This window comes from Lepidochelys kempii, chromosome 12 (assembly GCF_965140265.1).
Source record: "Lepidochelys kempii isolate rLepKem1 chromosome 12, rLepKem1.hap2, whole genome shotgun sequence".
NCBI lineage: Eukaryota > Metazoa > Chordata > Testudines > Cheloniidae > Lepidochelys > Lepidochelys kempii.
The window spans coordinates 25,964,998-25,989,298 of NC_133267.1; the positions used below are offsets into that span (position 1 = coordinate 25,964,998).

Sequence of the window (24,301 nt, forward strand, 5' to 3'; positions counted from 1 at the left end):
CAGGGACTTGCAAAGTAAGTGAGGCATGCATTCAACTATTTTAATGCTAACTTAAACTCATAATTGTTTTTAAATGGTAAATTATTAAGGGAACTGCACTTTTCCTGTTGTCTCCTTATCAACGATGTGAGGCTTTTGCAAGGGTTGACAGTTTTTCCTCCCTAACAGATTTACATTTGTGGTTGTACCACACTATCCTTAATGAGAAGCTGTGTATGTAGTATAGGCTAAAAACCACACTAATTCTGAGCTTTAATAAAGAGCATTGGTAATTTGTCTAAATGCCTGATTCCTGGAACCTTTGGGTCTGATTTCAAGGTCTGAGTGCTTGAAATGTTCACTGGGAGTTGCTGTACTCAATATCTTGCAAGATCAGACACTAGCTGAAAGGAAGTACTAATTAAAGCATTTTACTAGTTGAAACACAACAAAGGTCCTTTCCATCCTATTGGAAAAAATTTCAACTGGCCTGTAAGTTGCACACACATTCTAGACCTGCCTGTGTAAATAAGGTTTGTACTTTGTGACAGATTGCCTATGTGCCTGTGAATGTGGGTTTTTTTACTGAGGCTGTGACTGAATGTAACACTCAAGGCAGTGCCAACTCAAGTGCCCTTAAGCACACAATCCAATTTTCTCATCCTATCTTGAACATGGTAATGTGCATGGTGTTGCTTTCTCCAGTTGACCTTTTCACTACTTTTGGTGGTCTTATTAGGTTTTTTGAGTGATAGATTTGATTTAACTTGTGACTTGCTGAATTAAAACCCTGTTACCATTATTAAGCCTGGAAACACCAGATACTTTTTGCAACAAAGAAGGATGTCTCACATTTGAAATGACTTTAGTCCCCAAATACTAGAAGTTGGGGACAAAAATAACACTGAATTTGCTGTCAGCAATCTATAATTGCATTTGATTTTGGGGCAACCCAGCATATCCGATGCAGTCTCAAGCTGTGTATGGTATTTAAGTGTTGAATTATAGATTAAGAAAACTGGAGTCCCGTAAATAAGTCTTAAAATACCACTGAAAGAAATAAGGGTTTGTACAGAATGTGAGCAGATGCACCACAAATACACCCTACATGGAAAGGGATGAAACTGCTAATGTAAGCAGGCACCACTGTGTATAGAAAGGCTGTGCATGTGGAATTAGGTTATTGAAAAGTCTGGGCTGAGTGTTTAGAAAGACTTCCTAAGATCAGACCTAGGCTGAACCAAGACCCCATGATGCCTTTTTTTAGCACAACTGCCTAAAATACCCCACAGGCACCTGAGGTGTTGAAAAGCAGAGCCGTGAGGAGAAAGCATTGTAAATGAGCTGGAAAAGCAAGCTGAGAACATCCTTCCTGTGAGCTATTTCTAGATCAGGTGCAACTTTGCTGCTTCCTCAGGTATGGTGCTGGAAGTAATTGGTTACAATCTAAACCTCCCTTAAGCTGGGTAAGTGCCCTTATGCTTTACTTCATGTCCTGAGGTAAAATCACTGTCCGAAAGCTATTACTGATTGTACTGTATGATCAGATGCAAAGGTGATGAGCACCATGTAAGAAACCAGATAACTATGGAGACATAGGACTTAAAATCTGTTGGGATTAGAACCCATAAGTAACACATTTCATATGATGCAAATGGATCCGCTCTTGCACATTTATAGCAATAGTGTGCACAGAATGCAGCTATATAGTATTAAATCTAAAGGCTAAGAAGACCTTTAGGCAAAAATTTTTTTATTCTGCCCAATTGTGTGTGGGGGGGAGGAGGGTTATTTTTGTTTTGTTCCTTGCACACATGGTTGAATTTTCAGATATGGGTCCCTGCTATAGGTGGTTGCTCACATATGCAAATCTGTCAGCACTTGAACAATAGTCATTGCTATACTGAGATTCTGTGGCAATACAGTTTGGGGTGGTGGTAGGTGGGCATAAATAGCATGCTAGTTCATTCATACAGGCTTCCTAACTCATTGTAGTGCGTATTTTAACAGCCCTTGGTATTAGCAACACCTTCTTAAACTGGCAGAGATGCCTGATTGTGGCAACTGCCTTGTATGAAACTCTTTGCTTTTGTTTTGAGACTTTTGGGAAATGTACTAGTACCTTACTGCAGTGGTGCTCAAACTTAGTACACAAGAGGGCCACAAACCTAAGTACAACCTTGTGCTTCTACTGATCTTTCTTTGATAAGATTGAGTTCCCTGTGTCTTATATTTAAAGTTCAGCTTGTTTCATATGTATTTAGATGAGTTGTCTTTTTTAAAAACCCATTTTATGCACTGGCTTCTTTATTTGTCTCAGAAGTGTAGAAAATGGGCAGGGGGGCTGCAGCAGGCACATAGAACACAATGCTAATGAATCTGCCATTTGGTATATTGTTTTGAAGCAGGCTGCAGTCCTTATGAAATGCTCTGCTGGACTGTGTAAGGCCCACAGGCCTGTAGGCTGGACAGCCCTCCCTTACTGTGACACCTTGCACTCAAGTCCCGCTGCAAATAGCAAATCAGTCCTTCCATGGAAATATAGTGAATTCTTGTAGACAAGTTTTTTGCTTTGTATAGGCCTCTCCCCCACACTTGTGGCTATTTATACATGATCTGTTTTATGGGATGTTTGTTCCTCTGAGCTTGTTACAGAAGAAATGCTAAAATGACTCTGGTTAACTGTTTTGTTGATCAGCATGTTTTATAGGGTGTATTTCAGTATTGAAGTGATAGCTTTGCAAACAAATTTAGAAAATCCTATATATTGAAGTACCCCATGTTGCTTGGAATTTATTAGATACTTGAGACTTAAGTAGTAGCTTCAATTCTTTTTTTAAAAAGTAAATCTTAAAATAACGTGCAATTGTTGAAATAGTTCATTTTGCAGAAAAGTTTTAAAAGGTTCCGAAGGCACTATAATGCATATTCAGATTTGGCTTGCAGAAACAGGGACTGGTCAGTTTCCCCTGGTCAAGCATCTACTCTCTCTCAATTGCCATGGCTATCCCAAGATCAAGGCTTTTAATAAAAACAAAAAGAGAAACCCCCACCCCAAAACAACCCAGGTCAAACATTCATCTCTCCAAGACATGAATATTATATACATCTTCCTCCTTCTCCCCCCACTCCTTTTTAGATGTCTGTTATGGGGCTTTTCTTATAGGCACAAGGTCTTGCAAGCAGTCTTCTCCTGAATTAGTACTGATTTGTGGCACAGATGGCAGGGATATTTGGGCAGTGAGTGGCTCTCATAATTACCCTTGAACACTTGTGCATTTTACTACAGCTCCTCAGATCCACTAAGTTGACAGGTGAGAAACCAAGGTCCCACCAAGCCCAGACCTCTTGCATCCTTCTACACAATACAGTAGTTCTGGCCATTATGAAATTCTTAATTATAAACACACACTTTCTGTGCTCCATGGGCTCATGGAGTCTAATTGCCTTTGGATTGGAGACTATATTAATACAGTACTTGTGCTTGTATGAATGCTTTCAATGTCACTTTATGTGCATTGCTGCTGGCTGTCAGTTTATTGTCCCTAGTATAACTCTGGCTCCTAGTCATTCCTCAAACTTGTAGCTATATGCTTGTGTGCATGAGGTTGTGTTAACTGAGAAAATTAGGTCAATGGATGCTTCTAGCTAGTAATTAAGGACAGTAGTGCACCCTTAGTCCCATTTACACTTTGGAATAGGGTTCTGACAACTCTCCTTTTAGCAAGTTTATGGCAACCAAATATAAAAAAACTGAAGTTCAAACTCCTACAGTTTGAAATCGGCAGTTTAGCAATGCAAGAACAAAAATCAAGGGAACAGGCTAGGCCGAAACTGTTAATCACCCATATACTAGTAAATAGTTATCACTGAAATTGTAAGTACTTTTCATAACTTGCATTATCAATTGATAAAAAGTACTCAAGGCATTGCTTGGTCACTGCCTGAACACTTTCCTACATACTGTCTACAGAAATCAATCCTTTGAATACATTTGACATCTTTGCTTTTACAGTAATTCTTTGAAAGGACCCAACGTTTTAACCTGCAGACAGTTGCGGGGGTTACTTTGCATTTGGAAATGTTAATGCAGAGAATGTAGCCTGCAGTTGCTCCTCATGGTTTTGTTTTTGTCCCCCCTTCCCTGAAATTACTGAAGCCACCCATAGCTGCCAATGTTTAATAGATTCCAGCACTGGCTGGGTTCAGTAATTTCAGCTTTTGGATTATACTCCACCTTTTTAAAACTGGCATTTTGTCGCAGCACCTTTCATAATAAATTAGCTAAATACATTGAGCAGAGCTAAATCATCCATTCCACTACTATTTGCTTGTATTCTGCTTGAAATCCACATGCAGTATAAACAAGGGACTTAAACATAAATAAGCCCACCAAGCACGCATATTCATGCAGCATCAAACTCTGAACAAATCTAATGTGAAGTGCAGTCTGTGGAGAATGATTCAACAAGGTGTATTGACTGTCCCATGATGGAGGAAATTGAAGAGTAACTCACTTGAGCATGTTAGTTTGATGGACATGTAGTCTCTGCCACAGTCCTTCTTGTAATGACAGCGCAGCCAGTTCAGGAGGCAGAGTCCGTTGCCACACTGTAGTTCTTCTTTCTTACAGGGCAGAATGCTTTCCTCATCTAAAAGGAAGAGAAACAATGAATGGCTTTGTTACTGAAGTAGGAAAGGCCTGCTGCACAATGCCACTTAAAGTCTGTCTTCCTCTTAGCGGTCTCTAAAAGCCCTGTGAGAGTGAGAACAGATTTGTCTGTTCTTTGTCAGACAGCAAAAGGCGGCCTCCAATACCAACAAAAAGCTTTAGTATATCATTAATCATTTATACAGTGCTGTAGACCCATGAAGCACTGCACACAGGGAAAATGTGCCCAACAAATCACAGAAGGTATGTACTTAGTTTAAGTCAAGTCTGAAAATGGGATATGAGTGTTTCTTGAAAACTTACCTTCAGTGTTTGTCCCAGACTGCAAAAGGGATGACAGAAAAGAGGATAAATTTAGAGCTATCTAAATTTCAGGATGATGGAAGGGCTGGACTGAGGTAGCCATGGATGGGAACATTTTGCATCTCCTTTCAGTTCCCATCCTTACTTTTCAAACTGGAATCTCCTAGTGTGTGGGCTGAACACCCTGCACATCAGAAAAATGTGCATTTGGACAAATATTAGAGCATAATTCATGTTTGGGTCTGGAGATCATTAGGACCAGAGTCCAACTTGCCGTTACGTTTGAGCATGCTGAGATTTTTCTCCTACCATAGGTGTAGTGGGGGAGAATGAAGAATCTACTCTCCCTCAAGACCATCTCTGATCCTGGAGGAGGCATTTAATAGCGAACCACCCCACCTCTGCACATGTAGGGGAAAAGTTAACTCTTTTGTTGCCCAATGACCCAGTTGATCGTGTTAAGCTCCGCACCCTATCCCCTCAGTGTGAGGGGGCAAGAGTAACTCCATGCATGTCTACCCTACAAATGCCCCAGCAGCACAGCTGTGGCACAGAAGCTATGCTGCCATAGTGCAGACTCTTGCTACAGCAATGGTCTGTAATCAACCCCTGGAGGTGGTAGGTAGGTCAAGGGAAGAATTCTTCCATCTGCATCTATAGTGGGAATTAAGTCGACCGATCTGTCTCACAGTGTGAGACAATTTTCAGTCCTGAATGAAGCAGCTAGGTTGACCTTTAGTTTAGGTATAGACAAGGCCTTGGTCTCCAGTCACTATGAAGAAGCAAAGTTTGGCTAATAGGGCCCCAACACCTGAACGCCACATGACTTAATTCTCATGATTCAGAATTGAAGAAATTGTTAAGTTTGGGTCAGCATTATGGTTACTGAACATGGTCATGCATTCCTAGTCTGAATGCTCTGAGTTGTGCAACTAGAGCTGAGTGGCTATTGCAGAAGCAGTGCAGACCATTTTTAATGGATAATCCTAAACAAGCACTTGAATAGACACTTGCTCACACCACTGTCTGGGGAGCAGGCGTTCTTCACATTCTTCTTGTGCAAAATCAATGTTTGTACCATATGCCGGGGAAAATATTCATCCTTCCCCATTCTCCAGTTTTTGAAATGTTACTCTTCCAGTTGAGGAAGAGAAACACTAGGATGTAGATGACCAGTCACACCCTGCAAATGGTGCTGAAGAGAATGGTGAGTTTATAATCTGTCCAGATGCTTGGTTCAATACTTGTGGAGCACGAATAGTCACAGAAATGAGGATGAATGTGCATACAATTCAAACTTGTGTACAAAAGTCCAGCTTCAGTAGTACAGCTGGTAAAGTTATTTTCCCTGAAGATGAGAATTTCTGAAAGGTGTAAGTAAAGCACATGCTTTGGCAAAAGTTTTAACAACTGGGAAAAGAGGCACTTTATTTACCACTTAACTGGTGTCCATTATAGCTCTACCACTAACTGAATTGAATAGTAGGATTCTGATGTTTAGTAATGAAGGACAGTAGGAATAGAAAACCAACAGTTTACTGCTACGCTTTCAGTACCGATCCTACACCCTAAAACTGAACTGAAGTCACGCGTGTATCACCAGCTTTAACAACATGCCAAATAAGTCAGACCTCACCTTGAAAATACCAGATCCTGGAAGCAAAGGAACAGAAAAACCAGCGTCCAAACTGGCATCCAGCCAGACACAAGCCTTCTGACTAAAGACTTTTGTTTCCTCTCCAATATTCTTAATTCAGAGCCTTTGTGTCCACTTTCATAGCAGGAAAACCATGCAGTTAAGAATTGTTCATGATTTCCAATTCTCCGCACAACTGCGCCAGTGGAAAATGTCAGAACCCACAAATGTATTTATAAATAGCACCAGCATTGAAAGCACTCTTTTACTATATGTATTAAACTATACTCTTGTAACCTGGCAGCTCTGAAATCTACAGGGTAATAATCAGAACTTTGGTTTGTAATTCTAGCACATCTTGGAAAATGTTTTCTGAACAGCTGCAGTACTCATGGCAGATATTTGAAACATGAAATTTGGGAAGCAGGGTATTTACCAAATAGAAGAGAATTCACTACAATCTAAAGGCTTTTTAAAGAATTTTTTCTGAAGGAGCTAAAATTCTTAAAAGTGAAGGCAGGCTAATGGAACTTGCAGGATCCATTTCACTCCTGTATGAAGTTAATGGGTCTGATCTCTTCCACCAGGTCTAAGCTCAGAGAAACCTGCATGCAGATGTTCTGAGCAGATCAGGGAAAATGCTAATGAAATTACTCTTAAGTGTGTGTGCATGCACACACTCCCATAGCATTATTCCACAGGCTCCCCATTTATTTCAAGATCTAGTTTTAAGATGTCCTAACTTCTTTAAACATTCTGAACTTGTTCCAGCCCAACAGGTTTCACTACCCCTCACTGCTCCCCTTCCAGTTGTCCAACATTAAGTTCCTTTCTGTAACAGTTTTACAGCTGTTGATAAACACATTGGCCTCTGCTGTTCCATAGTCAGGAACTGCAATCTTGCCTCTACACTACAAGGATTCTCTGCTTGATTGCAAATGTCACCTGAAAACAGCATCCACTGTGTAGGCAAGGGAGAAAAATTCTAAATGTCTTTCTCTTGGCTATTAGCTGTTTGCAATACAGTTTGTATGAAAGATGCTATTAAAACCTGAACTGTGGTATAATGGAGAGTTCTTAAGCTTGTGAGCTATAAGGAATGATATGGGCAAAATGAGCTTCCCTGTCCTGAGAAGCAGTGGAGGCTGGTGACCCCTAAAAGGGTAGGCAAAACTGACTATAAATACCTTTGTAAGAGTCAATCTACAATAGGAGACACTGTCGCCAAACAGAGGCAGCCTAACTACTCAAGGGGCTTTTATTGCCACAATCTAGTGGGGGGGGGGGGGGGGGGGAGGAGAAGAGAAGGTGAAGGCACTGTTGAAGGACAAGATATGGGCAAGGGGCTAAATTCTGTTCTCACTTATACTGGGGGAACTCCACTGAAGACAACAGTGTTACTCTAGCAATCCAGTGAGTTGGGCATAGAAGGGTGACTGTCAAATTATTTGAGTGAGCCATTATATTAGAATAATCTTAGTACTGGCAAGGAAACTGGAGATGCTGAACTTTCATTGTAATCAATTTTTTACCCAGTTCACTTTAATTTCATGTCTTCTGAAGTCACAAGGGACTGGATTAAAAATACAGCACTCTAAGTAAAGGGTTACATGAAATTATGCCACTAAAATTGGGCATTGTAGTCCTCTCCTGTATTTCTGGCCTCTTATACATTTGTATTAATCTTTCTCTTGGCTACCTGGAGCAGAGATTTCAGCGGGGCATCTTGCAGAACCCAGTTATTTCTTACTGTTTGCAAGCTGAGCTACATGCAGGAATCACTGAAATTCTGTAGCCTGTTACACAGGAGGCCAGACTAGATGATTGTATTGGGCCCTTTTGGCTTTAAGTCATTTAAATGGTTTTCATTTAAATAGTGAAAACATTAAATGGTGTCAAAAAGGGGTGGTAAATACTGTGAGAAGTGCTATGCACTGAATAGCTTTGTGCTCGGTGCAAATCCAAACAATGGCTCTTATTCCTCCACCCTGTTTACTGTCTTCCTTCTGAAAAGGAATCAGCTTGGTACAATTTACATAATATCTAATTGTCAAGTAATAGTGATCTTGATTAATGTATTGCTGATTGGGAGTAGCCAACATTTGTGTGGATACAGTACAAGGACCCTGTAGAGACTTTATGCATGAAAACATCATATTTTAATATGCTAAGTGAATGGATTCTAATTCCCAAGGGCATTTTCCTTTCTGAAACAGACTGTAAGCAGAAAGGTGTAATAAAAATGATCGGTTGCCAGTACACAGTAGTTTGGAGAGGTGCAATGCTTCTTGACAGTGACTTCACTAGTCCTATGATAGGTATCACTGAGATTTAGTCCTATTTCTATTCCAGTGGTGGCAGACTCCGAAACAATGCAAATTCATGCAGTACTTGGTGCATCTGATTTGCAAAAGATCCTAGCATTCAACATTCAAATCCATGTAGCCCCATCAATGCTACTCCATTTTGCTCTGGCCCCTATACACTAATGTAATCATAGGGTGTCTTTGAAATGTATTAAACAACATAGGTGATTCAATATTGATTTTGATATTTTTGGTTCAAGCACTGTATTTGTTTCAGCAAGGAGTGGCTTTTGGCTTTGTTTATTGGGTAGCCAGTGAATCTGATCTTCAGTTTTGGATCAACCTGACTTGGTACATGACCTAATGTGTGAGCAACAAATTGTTTTCCAAGTTGATGTTTCTATCTTGGCACAAACCACCAGAGATTAAGTCAATCTCCCTCTTGATGCATGCTCAGAAAACAGCTTTTTCTAGAGGTGGCAGGCAGCTGGAGAACAAGCCTGGCAAGTCTCTCTCAGGTGGAGCAGCTCCCAGCCTAGACCCTACATAGCAAACCTGCCTCCCTGAAACTCTAAGCGCTAAGCAGAGCTGGATGGATCACTAACTTTATCTCCCCCAGGATGTAAATTCCAACACCAGGAGACCATTCATCCCCAATCAGCACAAAAAGATGAAAATTTTCATGGTACAGAAATTCTGAAAAACTTCAGTTTGGAAACATTGGAACTACTGTATTGAAATGTTTGCATATTCAAGTATTATAAAATTATATATTAGTAAAAATTGGAGCTGAAACTAAATACTCTAGTTTGAAACTTTCCATAGAAAACTTAGTAAAATTGACACATGTCCTTGAAATACTTTGCTACAATTCTCCCAGTGCAGACACTAAGCCAGCTCAGTCTATAGCACTATGGGTGTTTTTGGTAGCACAGCTGCCATAACTTGGATACTGGCCCCTTCCCACCTCTCCTGGTCTGAGTTCTGTGCTGCACACAACTGTCCCTTTAACTTAAGTACCCTACACAAGGCCTATACAACCTTTTAGCCTCAGGTTCCTTGTGCAAATTAATCCCCAGCTGGTGGTGAATGAGTTCTTACCATCTGATTTGGTTGCTAGGGAAATAACTTATTTCCTATAGCTTTATTTGAAACCCAGAAGTTGACAAATCTGAACAGTCAGTCTAAAGGTTAGAGTAAACAGTGAACTTCCCAAGATTGGAACAACTTTCAATTGTCACTAAGTGTTTGTGTCAAATGTCCGATGAAGTGAGCTGTAGCTCACGAAAGCTTATGCTCAAATAAATTGGTTAGTCTCTAAGGTGCCACAAGTACTCCTTTTCTTTTTGTGTCAAATTGATAACTGGGATGTAGATCTACCCAAAAGTTGAAAAACTATTCTATGCTATTAAAATAAGAACTGCATTTTGTATAATTTGCTGTAGAAGAATACATAAATGGATGATGCAATTACCATAAAAATCCCTTCTAGTCAAATGACTAATTGGATTATATCTGATTTAATTGTGTACTTGCTTTGGTATCAACCAGCTGAGTCTGAAAAATGCACCAGCAGAATCTGAGATTGGCTTTCTACATAATCCCAGCATGTCCATAGTTAAAGGAACACTATCTGATTTAAAATCATGGCCCTGACTTTCAGCTGTGTTCCAGCCTTGTAGCCAGTGATGGGAGGGTCTCACCAGTATAGATAGTGTAAAAACTCTTGTGGCTGGAGAAAAGGGTTGGTAGGTGAGGGTTTCCTGCAACTCTCAGATCCCCCAACCCCTTGGCACTATTGGCAGCCAATGACATTTAGAGCAGCCTTTCACTGGAGTACTGTCCCAGCACATAACTATCCCAGCATTGGCCAGGTAGCTAAATATCACTTTTACACCCCACTCCTAAGTTGCATTATGCAGTCTTTGGCTGAAGCAGGAGATAAGTGCTTGATTTATTTGGAAACCCAAACCAGATTTCCTTACTCCTGTTTCTATATGTGCTGGTACCAAAACCTCAGATATCATACCCTGAGCTTTGAGGAAGTTCCAGTTGTAGGACCTGACTCACCACTGCATTATTCCACTCTTTTGTGCCAGTATAAATCACTGGCATGGAGTAACCCATCAGAGCCATGTTAGGGACTTGATTCACTGAACTTCACAACAGGGCCCTTTCTGTCTACAAACTGTTGAACCGGGACTCCAGATCTAAAGATTCCCCAAACATAGGGGAAGTTCAGATTTGGACTTGCATTTCTCAATCTGTACAATAGCAGTGGGCTCAGGCCCCCATAATGTCTCCACTCAGAGATTTCAACTAGGAATCATTTGTCTTTTTAAAAACTATTTTCTAGTTTCTTCTCTATCTCCATTAAATTGTCCTGTAAAATATAAAGTTTGCCAAGAGAAAAAGGGGTTGTGATAGCAGGACAAAGGCATAAGGATATTCTGCTCTTCCTAGGTATTGAGGGCTTCCAATCAGGGCATGCCCTTAAGTAATGTACCAAAATTTGTGCTCTGGCACACAATGGAATGAATGTTTGTTGTAACTGCTGTGTCAATCTTATTTAACATCTTGGTTTCCTTTCCAAGGGAACATTTGATTTTTACACATTTGTTTAGTTTAAGGAGTTGGATTGTTAAACTGTACTAACATAATCTTCAAAATGATGAAGGCTAAAACAGCAGAGAAGTTATCCCAAACAAGCTGCTGGTTTTTATTGCAGAAGGGATTGAGTCTCCATTACAGTGCACTGGCTGAGCTGCCAGCATGGTGTTTCAGACCAAGCACAGGTCACTTTGGATGCCACTTTGGACAAATATATGACTAATTACTGCATCTGGTGATTAGATGCTATGGTGATGAATGCCCCAGCAATACCTATGATGGACTGATAGCATTAACTTGTCAACCATGGATTCTAATGCTCACTTGCACAGCAGGGGTTCAGTGTTCAGTTGCAGAATAGAGTCCATGGCAACAGGCCTGACCATGCTGCCTGTAGAAGGAGGGATAAGGGCAGGGCATGGAATGGAGAGGAAAGCATTCTGTGCTGATGCTCTAGGATCCATGCGGATGGGATGGGTTTGTAAATCTAAAATCCTGGTGCCTTCTGCATGGTTTCTAATTCCTGCCCCTGAAGGGAGCAGAGGTTGGGATTTCTGTGCAATTTTTTTTAAGCTATTTCCTCCTCCTTTGGGATGTCTTAAATTGTCTGTACAGCAGTTAGTGCAATGGGGCATGATCCTGCGAGGGGGGGCCCTTTGGCTGCTACTGCAATCCAAACAGCAAATCACAATGGCAGCCCACTATCAAACTGTACTTTAAAAGCCTAAAGGTAAAGACTGAAGGACCCAAACCTGAAGCAAAGCTCAATGAGATTTTTAGCTTTAAGTGCTTTAGGATTAGGCACTAAATGTCAAGTGTTAATGGAACGCTCTAGTCCGAGTGTCATGTGTTTATCTCTGTTCCAAATTTACATAAGTTAAAGGTTTGTTACAGCTCTTCATTTAAGAGCCTGGGCCTGTAGCTGAGCCTGTGGAGACTCCAAGCTTTTAGCTCTGGAGGTCCTTGGTTCAATCCTTAATGTCTGTCATCTAAGTGGTGGGCATAGCTCATTCAGGATTCAAAAATAAGAAGCAACTTTACCCTTTGCAAATAAATCAAACTGGAAGCCCAGGGAGGTGCTGTGTAGGTTTGTAAAGTCTTCCTTTAGGAAGTCAAACTTTGCATTTTTTGTGCACTTACTGGCTTTGTCTGGGCCCACCAGTGGAAGGGAAAGCACAGGCTCTTCTAGCATTTTTGGTCTGACTGGAGCAATTGCAAGAAAGCTTTGGCAGACTCGAGAGCCTGGGATAAGCATCCCAGTTTTAGAGTATCTATTTGAACCAAACCTCCCACCCTTTCATAACTCTATCAAAGCACAACTAACAATCCAGCTATTTGGAAAATCCTGTGCAGAAACACAAATAAGATGCTTTGGGAACTGTCTTACAGCACTTCCCGCATATGGTATGTGAGGCTAGTGGGGCACTTCATCGGAGGTGCTAGGATTCACACCAACCTTGGAAATGTATTCACTGAGAAACCAGAGGGCAAGGAGCAGCATGCCAAGAGGCCCCAGTGTGGGACTTCTGGCAAACAAAGGGAGGTACAGTATGAGAGCATGTCAGTCTTCAGCAGAGATGTTCCCATCCTCTTCCCCATTATTTACATACTTCCATCTTAGCAATATAATTACAAGAAAAAAGTAGATGGTGTGGTGTAGGAAGCCAATGGGGTTAAAAGGAAATGTTACAGCTACCAGGGAGACAAAGTAGGAACAAAAAAGCTCTCCAAGGCCTAGGAGTTGGTGCTCAACTGCAGGATATTTATAGGAATCTCACTGGACTTTTTTGTATAGATAACCCTTTGAAAAGCAGTTACTGATAGTCACACACTGAGAAACTGGGTGTGTACGTTCCCTCCCTGCCTGTAAGTCCTGGTAGTAGGTGCCAGAGATGTGTGAAAACCATTGCTGGCAAGAGTTAGCATGTCCACCCTTACTCTTATTTTTCATAGCCACAAATTCCCTTATCCTCTGCATCATGCCCCTCTGCTTCCCACCCTTTACTATTGCTTATTTTCCCTGCATTCCATCCAATATTGTCATGTCTCTATTCTCAGTTCACATGCTGCCTGCCACTCATAATTATGGATCTCTTTCTAACTCTTCTGTGCCATTCTCATTTTCTGTCTCTCAAATTGCTCCTGACCCCCCTCTCAGCTTGGCCTTTCTCTCAATCCACACCCTCACCCACAGCACTCTAGATACCTATTCCAATCCTCTGCTTGCTCTGTTTGCTCCTAATGTCCCAGTCTCTTTCAGCCATTAAAGAACCTTCTGAGCTTCATTTGACCCACAATCTTCATATCCTCTCAGAACTCCTGAACTTCCTGTACTAAAACTCAGAGGAATTCCCATTGCTTCCAGCAGATGCCATTATGAAATCAGTGCTGGCCACTACTCCCTACACAGCCAATGATGCGCAGATAATGGAGGAAAATTGCCCTCCTAGGTTTATCCTGATTTCATGCTGCTTTGTCCTGTGTGCTGGGGAGAATACTGAATCCTGGTAACAGCATGGAACCTCCCTCCCGTCCCCCACTCCTTAATCTGTGCAGCATACATTACCAGCATCTCTGACAAAGCTGTTAAGTGGTTGGGCTGGAAATGCAGCTACCTCCAAACCTGCAGGGGAAATCTGCATTTCTGTACAGACTCCTCTGTGCCTGGAGCTTTCTGGCCCCAGAAAGAAGAATAACATCTTGCTCTTATAACACAGGCAATCCAGACTGAAATGTAGGATAGAAAAGTCAAGAGATTACAGGAAAGCTGCTAAGAACTTGCAGGCAAGATGACTAGAGTAGACTGGGAAACAGCGTGAGGACAACAGCTGGAAAAGAGAACCCTGATTCCAGGAGATGACATTAACCCATTAGTGGCTGAAATGAAAATGATAGGAGAGCAAATGAACAGTGTATATGGGGAAGGGCTCTCTAATGTCTCAGTAGTGAGTGAAGGAGCTGTTTGACAGTCTGCACTGGGAGACTGTTGGATTACAAGCACTCTGGGGATGCAACCATCCTGTCAAAACACTGGAGCCTCAGGGGGTGAGCAGTGGCACGGCAACAACCATTGGTACCCTGCCCAGGAGAAATGCTGGAGAGAGCATGCCTGCATCTCCCCAGGGATGTTCCATGTGCACTCTGTACCAGGCAATAGGATGGTGCAGATTGTTCCTCCAAATGTGCTGGCCAAGCTCCATGGATTTGTCCGTAAGGAGGTGGGAATGACCCCACCTTTTCCCTACCCCTCTTCAGAGTGCTTTGCTCCCAGGGGAGCAGGGAGTGAGCAACTTCTGCTCTGCCCAAAGCAAAGGGTCTGTTGTAGGAAGCCTTTCTGTGGTTCCACAAAAGGTGTGGGCATGAGGCTGCTTACACATCCCTCAGAACACCGTTCCAGTCCATCCCTTCCATGAAATAGGAAATAAGATCTGATAAAGACACCCTCAAAATAGTGGATACATTATAAAGGATCTCTTCTCTGGCAATGTAACGTGCTGCTGGGGACAACCAAAGCTGTGAGCCACTACTAACCCTCTGCCTCAGCAAGAGCAACCCTTGCTAGAGGTCAGACTGTCAGCTCCTCACCACACCAGTGTGCCATCCTCACCAGCAAACTCCTTAAGGCTCTCTTGACCCATACCTCACCTAGCAGGTAAAAAAATCAGTGAATTCCAGTCTCAGTTTCTCAAATGTTTCTCTGCAATGCACAGCTCCTGTCACTGACCATTCATGAAGATATTAAGTTCATTGCTCACTTGAATTAAGCTGTAATTTATTGACTTTTTAACTGGGGAAAATACACGCTTCTCTTCAAGCACAGCACTGAGTTGGTTTATAACCAGTTTATTAACAAGGACATAAGCTAAGTGATACCAATTAGCAGGAATAAAGGTAGAAATGGTTACAAGCAAATAGATAAAAGACTAAAACTTAATCTAGCAAGATGCAGTCTTTGTTCAAGATGGCTTCTCTCACTCAGTCTCCTTTCTAGCTTTTACTGGCCAGCCTGCCCAGAATCCATCACAGAGATGAAATCACTTGGTTCCTTTTGTCTCTTAAGGTGAAGGATAAAGGAGTCTTTCTCCTTTTATCCCCAAAGGGATGTCTTTACAAGTCAGGAAGCCCCCGCCACATGCTCCCTTATACCGTGCAGGGTAGCATGTGAGCAAGAAAGGTAAAATCCCTTTCTTTGTATAGCTGTCTCAAGTCTCTTTACAAGACATCCACTTATAAAAAGGGGTTTCAATCAAGGAGCACAGGGAGCAGTTGCTCTGAGTGACCCCCATCCATTGCAGGTTAGTTATTGCAGCTCAGGTATGGGCAAAACCTGCATTCTTCCTCACTTCTGTGGGCATGGAGGGTTTCTGCTGTGGTGGCAGTGGGATAGCTTTGCTTTGCATGGAGTGGGGCAGGATTTGGGGAACACATACAGGTGTCCTGCTCCCCCGACTGCCTGGCAGCACAGTTCCGTAAGCCTCCTTGGATGGGTGGAGGCTGGATATGGCTGGTACTGGTGGATCTGTTAGGTGACTGAATCACCTATGCATTTCCACCATTCATTGTGCACTGAGAAGAATGCAGAGACTTGCAGCAACCTGTGCTCTTCCTACAACTGCTTAAATAGTGTACAATAGCCATTGGATCTATGAAACCACTGATTCACAGGCCCCACTCAGGTATATGCCCAACCTAATCTTTGAGCTGGGGCCCAGGGAACCCTTGTGTGCTACGGAGCCCCATGTTTCACTACACACCAAGACTACAGTCCACTTCTGTCAGGCTCCTTGATTCCTGGGCAGGGGGACTACACCAATTTTACTATGGATGGGGGGAAGAAGCAGGATTTGCTGTCAGGAGCAGAAGCTGAGCCTGCAGTCATGGCTGCAGAGTGACTATTTTGGTTAAGGATTTGGTGGTTCATGAGTTAATGCTTATTCAACCTTCATCCTCTTCATGGAGTCACAGAGCACAGCTGGCAGCCCTGTAGTCAATGACAACACAGCCTGAAGCCAGCTGTGCTGCTGCTCTGTATATGTGGGGACTCAAGTGGAGCACTGAGGCAATGGTTCCTTGAATGTCTATTCAAGGATATGTAGGATAAGGGGCAGGATATTCTGCAGAATTTTCTCCATAGCTTTGTGTGTGTGTGTGGCCTTGCCCTTTGCTGGCTCCATTTTCAGGCATCGGGGGACAAAGCCACAGAATTTCTGAATTGTCCCTTCATGTTTTTGAAGGTAATTCTTTTAAGGGCAAGTTTTCAAAACCTGCAAAGCTCAAGATGAGGCAATCAAAATCTTGTTTTGTTAAATCAGGCCTGTCTGCCTGCCTTTATCCTGTGCATGCATTTATCCTGATTTAACACCCATCACTTTCACCTTTTGACTTGCATTCATAAGCTGAATAATTTCATCTGCAAACTAGGTGCACAACTGCACATATATCTTTGCTTGCTTTTAAATTACTTCTTCCAAGGGGGTCATTGGAAAGTGAAGAAGGCAGTGACTTGAGGGGAGGAGAGCTAGCTTGGAAGACTGTCCTGCTTGCTTAGTTATGTGAACAACTTTGGCCCATGTTCACCAAACTATCAAGAGCGTGGGGCTGAGGTTCATGACTGCAGACTGAACGGAAACTATTTAAAGTTATTTATAGAGCTGGTTAGAATTTGTCCCCTCATTTCTATCCAACTTCTTCAGTAAGGTTTTTTTGACTTTTTATTGAAAAACCAAAAGCTTTCTGCTTTTCAGATAGTAAACTTTTTTAATTGAAAACTTGAAACTTTGGGCAGAAAGCAAATACTTTGTGGAAAATCTTTCATTTGACAGAAATAGGTTTTAGAAATCCTTCCATTTTAGACACTTTTTTTTATCAGCCCTGTTAATGTGCAATCAAGTCAAATGCTTCACCCAGTCATAGTCCCAAATTTTAATCTAATCTGAGCTCTTGACCACCAAACTATTGGTTATTCTGGAGGTCAGGGGGCTGGCTCTCCTGTTCTAGTTTTTGACCAGAAATTGCATTCTGGACCTGAACTTTCCCAATGAAAGTTTTTTGGATATGATAAACCAATATTTTGTCTCATGCAACAAAATTTTCATCAAGATATTTTTTGGATGTTAAGAGGTAGTCAAGGCTCCTCTCACTCCCACCCATCTGCTCAGGAGGACAAATTGCAACCCCGTGGAAGTTGCACCATGCAGAAGCATTAGACTGGCCATAGTCTGAATTTCTGGTTTGGCCATGTCTAATTACACAAGTTAGGTACAGAAGAGTTTTACAATTCCCATTCCAACACTATCCTAATTAAAAACAATTACCAGGCATAGTCTGGCTGAACCCTGCTCTGTGCATGATCCTTTGTGCAAAGGTGGGAGGAGAAACAAAGTTGGCTTAAAGACAGAGCAGCACCAGGGCTGCTCTAAAATATGCTGACTCCTTCAGCCCCATTGCACTAGGACCCTTCTGCTTGCCTAGATTCCAGGGGCACACAAGGTACTTTGGACATGCTCTTTTGTAGACCAGCTAACAATTGCTCTGTGCAAGGGGTTGACAAGAGAATGGGGAAGAAACCTGCGTTGTCACTATCTGTGCTGTACTTGTTATATGGATATACAGAGGACTTCTGTCTCTAGGGCTGCCAGTCTGGCAACTTTCACAAGTACGAAGTTCTATTCAAAAGCTATTGACTGGAATTTTATCCTCTGCCATTAGAAAATGGTTTATCTCAAGCATGAATTTCAGTAGTCATCACAGCATGGGCATCTGATTTGTGTGGCCAGGAATTTTGATTCCTTCTACACTGCTGTAACACTTTTTGCTGTAACTTTGGGATCAAGGCCTACCAGTATACATTTCTTCTGGAGTGGTGGAATCCGGAGGGGAATATGAAGGAATCCGGAGGGGAATATGAAGGAATCCGGAGGGGAATATGAAGGAATCCTGCTGGGGGAGGGAGTAGGAAAGTCTTTGGGGGAGAATATCAAGGAATGTGGGGATGAGGAATGGATGGAAAATATGTACATTATGACAGGGACCCCAAAGGTTTAACAGATCTGGATCATATAGGTAGACTAGTGCTATGTACTTGAACTGTGAATCTCCTGCAGAGTTAGCCAAATGCAAAAGATTAGTTAAAAAATGACTAAACAGTACGTACTTGAACACAGAAGCAAGTACATGTTAGTTAGTGGCCACAGGTTTCTCATGACACTGGATAGTTTTTTTATGATCAGTCCTGTTTTCTTAAGCAGACATTTAGTAGCTTTAATAAGGTGAGCTTTTGTAGTTGTCCATATATTTTGGAAGCCTGTCCCCCTTTTTTTTAAAAAAAATCTGTTATTGTTTGGGTGATGGTGGTTGACAATATCAGCAATGTTCAGACAATATCTGCTGGTCTCAAATTTGCTTTAGAGCCCTAGTCTGGCATGTTTTTGCTAGTTCAGGTTCAGAGCCAAACTGAAGTTACAGCAAATACCTAATTAAACTCTGAAAGTCCACCACTTTGATCTCTAGATTTGGCAAGTAATCAGCTTTAAGGGTCAAATTCTGCTCTCTGTTGCAGCAGGGCCCAATCCTGCAAACATTAACAAGAACAATTCTTACTACTGCAGGCTCACTGTTCAGGGTAGCATGCTCGAAGGTTCGTAGTGTTTCCAGGCCCTAAATTTGGAGTAACTCCACTGACTATGGTGTTTCTCTGCAGTTGCACCTATGAAACTGAGCAGAATTTGCCCATTGTCTCAAACTTCAGACCTAAACTAACTTTTCCATAACAAAAATATTAAAAACTGGACCTTCATGGTAAGAAGAAATCAATCTATTTACATTATTTCCGCAATACTTCCTCTGTGGGGGAAAAAGTTTGTCTTAGTCTTCACTTTTCTTTGCTTCGTAAGGTCCTGATCCAGCATCAGGACCTGTGAGCATGGACTTCTGAATTCATCTGGATTCCCACTGAAGTCTGTGCTAGATTTAGGGCCTTAAAGTTTAAATTCCCTATTAAGTTTTTTTCATGCAATGTCTACCAAAAAAATTCAAAACAAAATGAACATCCTGAATTCTGATAAATTTCAATTCAGTTTATAGACTACTTTTCCTCCTAACTGTCAAAAATGTTGTGGAATTTCTGAAACCATGGGCAGCTTAATGTCCACCTAGCCAGATTGCAAATCAGTTTTGTCAGGAAAGGGCTTATGTTTTGTTGTGGCTGAAGATCTTAAATAACAGGAAAGAAGGCAAATATATCTAAAGATTTGAGACTTTAAAAGTAACAATTTTACAGGCTTTATTCTTAAGCAAATCTCCCCGACTTCAATGAGTTGTTTGTGCCTGAGGTAAGGATTGCAGGATTTGACCTTTAAATAAATGGGACCTTTTAAATAATGGCACAGTTCTGTTAGCTTTCTGCCTAAAAACAATGTTTGCTCTTTACTGGACTGATATCTTGTCTTCTAGAAGACTTTAAATATAATATTTGTATAACTGTACATGACTGAAAGCATGCCATGAAAGCAGTTTTAAAAAAAAGATTACTTACAGAGATGGGAATAATTGCTGCCTATTCCAATGTGGATGGAGCTTCCAGAGATGAGAGGAAGATGTAAGAAAAGAACTAAAGAGGGAAATAAAGAGTCCTTAATAGCAGTTTTGTTTCAGAGCCAGATGTCATTTGATGACACAGGTTGTTGCTAAAGTGCACCCACTCTCTAGTGACAGAGCTGTATATTTCAGACACTGAATCTACAACAGATGCAGTATGAATGTGTAAATAAACTGAGTTGTTGCTTTGAATTTGCTAGGAATCAGTCTATTTTAGGAAGTGTTGTTATAAAAGACTTCAGTGCCTCAAGGATTCAAAAAAGTCATGTTTAGACAAGTGTCATGCAAATAGGCTAATTATTACTGTTAAGCATTTTATCAATTACTGCAATGGGCACCTTCTCTGGCAAGGCAAAGTAGTGCTTTCCCAACTTGCTTATATAAACTAGTTCTATGGTAAACTGGGGCTGGAATAGTAAAATGTATCCTGGGCTTTATACAAAATTTCCCAATATTGTAAATATTAAACTTGCCCTCTAAAGACTTAAATTTAAATAAAATAAAAGTGTACACTTTATATGCAATAAAATCCCCACAAACAAAGTAGCCTAAATTATAAAAGATGTCTTTTGAGAAAGACACTGCATTATCTATATTGTTATATATAAAATAAGAATTACTAGATTTATTTAGATAAACTTTTGCAGATGAAATTATATTTATATTAAGTATCTCTACCCCTCTATACTGCAGTGATAGTTATAAAACAGTTCGAGAGGGCTAGCAGCTAAATATTTCTAATCATGCCCTCTTAGCTAGTAAGTAAAGAGCAGAACCACCCCAATCCGCATTTCTCAGTAAAGGCGCACAGCCCCTTAAACAAACGGAGCAGTGACCGACTGGTTTTTCGCCTGGGCTTCTACCAGATCTCAAAGTTTCCCCTATCACACCTCCCCGCTGGGGCCGTACCCCAATGATGGGTGAGTGGCAGGAGCCCCAGCGCTTATTCCTCCCTCTCCCCGTTGGCCGAAGAAAGCCCCAGCCCTGCCCGCCCCGGGCCCCGCTCTGCCGGTCGCACTGTGCCCTGGCGGGGCCGTGCTGGTCCCTGGTGCAGCCCGGGGGCGTGGGGCTGCGCGCAGATGGGGTTTTACCCCGTGGGCGGCGATGTCTCTGCAGGGCGGTGCCCCCCACGCGGTGGAGGGCTGGGGCAGCCCCCGGGCACAGCGCCCCCCATCCCTTACCCGAGCACACACAGGCGGCCGCGCTCTCCATACACCTCGGCGACCGCTCGCGGGGCTCCCAGGCGGCTCATGGGCGGCGGCGCGGCGGCGGGGGAAGAGGCGAGCGCGGCTCCCAGGCGCTGACGCTGCCCGCCGCCTTCTCCTCGGGTCTGGCGGGCAGGAGCAGCAGCAGGCGGCCGGGCGGGGACCCGGCGCCCATGGAGTCTGTGGGCGGGCGGCGAGTGACCTCAGCCCAGCAGGGGCCAGCAGGCGGCGGCGGCGCGTCCCTCCCAATGGCCGGGGGCCATCGCTGTCAGGGGGCGGTGCCAGCTGCGCGGGGGCGCTCGCTGCCCGCCCGCTGCCCGCCCGCTCGCGGAGCCGCTGTCCTGCCGGGCGGCGGAGCGGGGGTCCCGCACACGGCCAAGGCAGCCGCTGCTGCGCGGGGCGCGGGCGAGCCGCGCGGCGGAGGGGGCGGCCAGATAACCCCGCGCAGCGCTCGCCCTCCGGGAAGGGCGCACCGTACCGGAGGCGGCCAGCGGCGGTGACTTGCCCAGCGCCAGGCGGGGCGTGCAGCAGCGAAAGGTGCTGGTCCGGCACCCGGCCCTGCGCTGGGCATCCTCCAGCTAATCCTCAAAGGCACCGGGGAGGCTGAGCGCCTTTCGGAGTTTGGCTCCGTGATTTTGGGTCCCGATAGCCTCCTCCAGCACCAGGGTTTGCTTTTTGTTCCCTCCCCCCAATGCTGATGAAACCCAGCCTTGGGCTAGGGGTTACTTTGGGAACTGTCTGCTGGGGGGGCATCACTTCGCTCTCCGTTTCCCTTTTCGCTTCCCTCCTGCTCTCGCTGTCACTTTGGGGGAGGGGGTAGTGAGGAGAGGATTGAAAAGGTTCTGCTTTGTTTGTAAATCCGATGTCATTTTCTTGCTCTGGTAAGGTGCTCCAGGCATGGTCAACCTATGGAAATCGTTGCCAGGGGATGTAACTTGTGAAAGCCAAAGGTGTAACTGGGTTAAAAAAAAGAACTAGCGAAATTCATGGAGGATAGATCCATTAATAGATGTTAGCCAAGATAGTCGGAGTGCAACCCCATGTTCCAGGTGTCCCTAAACCACCTACTGCCAGAAGCTGTGGCGGGACAACACAGGATGGGTCACTTGATAATTGCTCTTTTCTGTTGCTCTAGGTTTCTTTTTATCTAAGTGACCAATGATATATAAAGCTTTGTTGAACTTCAGTATGTCTCCTGGCCTTTGGAAATATGTTGTTCTCTATCATTGCTGATTTGCCTTGGTGACACTGTACATTTTGTGTAATTCCCAGAAATACTCGCTGTGAGATGCTGAATAGCTTCAACTCCCTGATTTCCATAGGTGTTGAAGTCTGTTAGCTGTTAGCATCACACAGGACAGGGCCCTCTGAAAACAATACTGTCTCTTCTGTATAGTGTTTATACAGTGCCTAGCATTGTCAACAAATACCCCCACCCTAAAATTCACCCCTGAAAAGTCAGTTGCTAACTTGTAACATCTTCCTCAGGCTATGCTGTCTAGAGAGTTGCATCCAATCTTGGTAGAACAGGTGCCTTTTATGAGCACAAGTCATAATTTGTTATGTCTACACTCCAGCTGGGAGTGTGTCTCTGAGGCTAGATAGACAAACACAGGCTAACTCCGTTCTAGCAGTGTAGACATTGCAGCACAAGTTAGCCACCCAAGTACAAGCTTACCTGACCCCCCGGTTCCCAACTCAGGTTGCTAGCCCATGTCGCAGTGTTCACACTGTGATTTTTAGTGCACTCATTCAAGTGGACTTTCAGTGTGTGTGTCTCAAGCAGAGCTAGTGCATATTTTATCTACTTGGGCTGGGATGCATGCTCCCAGCTGCCGTGTTTACAAATCCAAAGTGTCTTTCATCCAGATATATCGCAAAGTGTTTCACAAATTATATGCCGTATATAGGAACTGCTTCACCTAGCAATAAAATATAGCTACTTCAGGGGCAAAAATGAGTAGTTGTTTAACAGTACCCTAAACTGCTGTAGTGTGTTAATGTGTAAGATATTAAGAATATTTTATCCACTTTAAACTCCAAGAGCAACTCTGGGTAGGTGGACTTTATGCCAATTTTGGTGATGTACCCCTATTAACCAGGACATCAGCATTAGTGCTTTATCTTACAGAAAATGCTAACCCTAGCCAAGATTATTCAAAAGTATGAGACACACATTTAGGCTTCTCAATCCACATTAGGCATTTAAATAAACTGCCAGATTTTTTAAAGTGCTGAGTATGCAGCTGCTCCCCTTGACTTCAGAGGGAAACTGCTTGGTGCTAAGTACTTCTGAAAAACAAATTGCTTAGCCTCAGGGCTCTGTCTTTGAAAATCTTTGGCCCCATCTGTAATGAGAGCTGTGGATGCTCAGTGCTTCTGAGAAACAAATCAGTGTTGTTTAGATGTGTCAGTTTAGGTGCCCAAGTTTGCTAAATTTCATCTAAGTCATTGGAACTGTGGAGTTCCTGCTCCCCTGGTCTGCAGTCCACTGTCGCTTAGAGGAATTAATAGGTTTGAGTGAAGGAGAAGCTGTAGAAAATGTTGATGTAGGACAGTTCCTTATTGAGCTGAATACTTAAATCTGAACATCTCTTTATGACAGGTTTCAGAGTAACAGCCGTGTTAGTCTGTATTCGCAAAAAGAAAAGGAGTACTTGTGGCACCTTAGAGACTAACCAATTTATTTGAGCATGCTCAAATAAATTGGTTAGTCTCTAAGGTGCCACAAGTACTCCTTATCTCTTTATGAAAGACCCTTCCCATTTGGCAGCATATACTGTGACTTAGCACAGCTTTTCTAGGTCAGCCCATATAATATATAATATGACCCAATAAAATCTACTGTAGCATTTTCACAGTACACACATAACTTTCCTGCCAGTCAGTAACACTGACACGGTGCACACATTAAATGCATATATAGATTTTGCTTATGGCTTCTGACCTCTTAATGATTAAGGAGATCGTACAGTACGTTCTCTCCCACATTCCA

General features: G+C 42.9%; 1 protein-coding gene and 1 long non-coding RNA gene across 5 annotated transcripts in view; one reads left to right on the plus strand and one right to left on the minus strand.

Annotated features, from left to right (window-relative positions):
* The window catches only part of BEAN1 (brain expressed associated with NEDD4 1), a 119,360-nt gene extending 97,828 nt beyond the window's left edge, over nt 1-21,532 (minus strand). The window contains exons 1-3 of one of the 4 annotated variants that reach the window (XM_073307956.1): nt 21,283-21,532; nt 20,040-20,114; nt 4,497-4,631 (exon numbers count right to left, since the gene is read on the minus strand). In XM_073307956.1, the coding sequence (XP_073164057.1) occupies nt 4,497-4,631; nt 20,040-20,114; nt 21,283-21,313 (241 nt within the window). In that variant the 5' untranslated portion in view covers nt 21,314-21,532. Of the gene's footprint in view, nt 1-4,496; nt 4,632-20,039; nt 20,115-21,282 lie in introns of those variants that run through there. The other 3 variants (XM_073307958.1, XM_073307957.1, XM_073307959.1) reach the window with 3 other exon arrangements.
* Nucleotides 21,533-21,664: 132 nt separating this feature from the next.
* Nucleotides 21,665-24,301, plus strand: part of LOC140896331 (uncharacterized) — a 497,972-nt gene continuing 495,335 nt past the window's right edge. Inside the window, exon 1 of the long non-coding RNA XR_012154520.1 lies at nt 21,665-21,843. This is a non-coding gene — a long non-coding RNA (uncharacterized lncRNA). The remainder of the gene's footprint in view (nt 21,844-24,301) is intronic.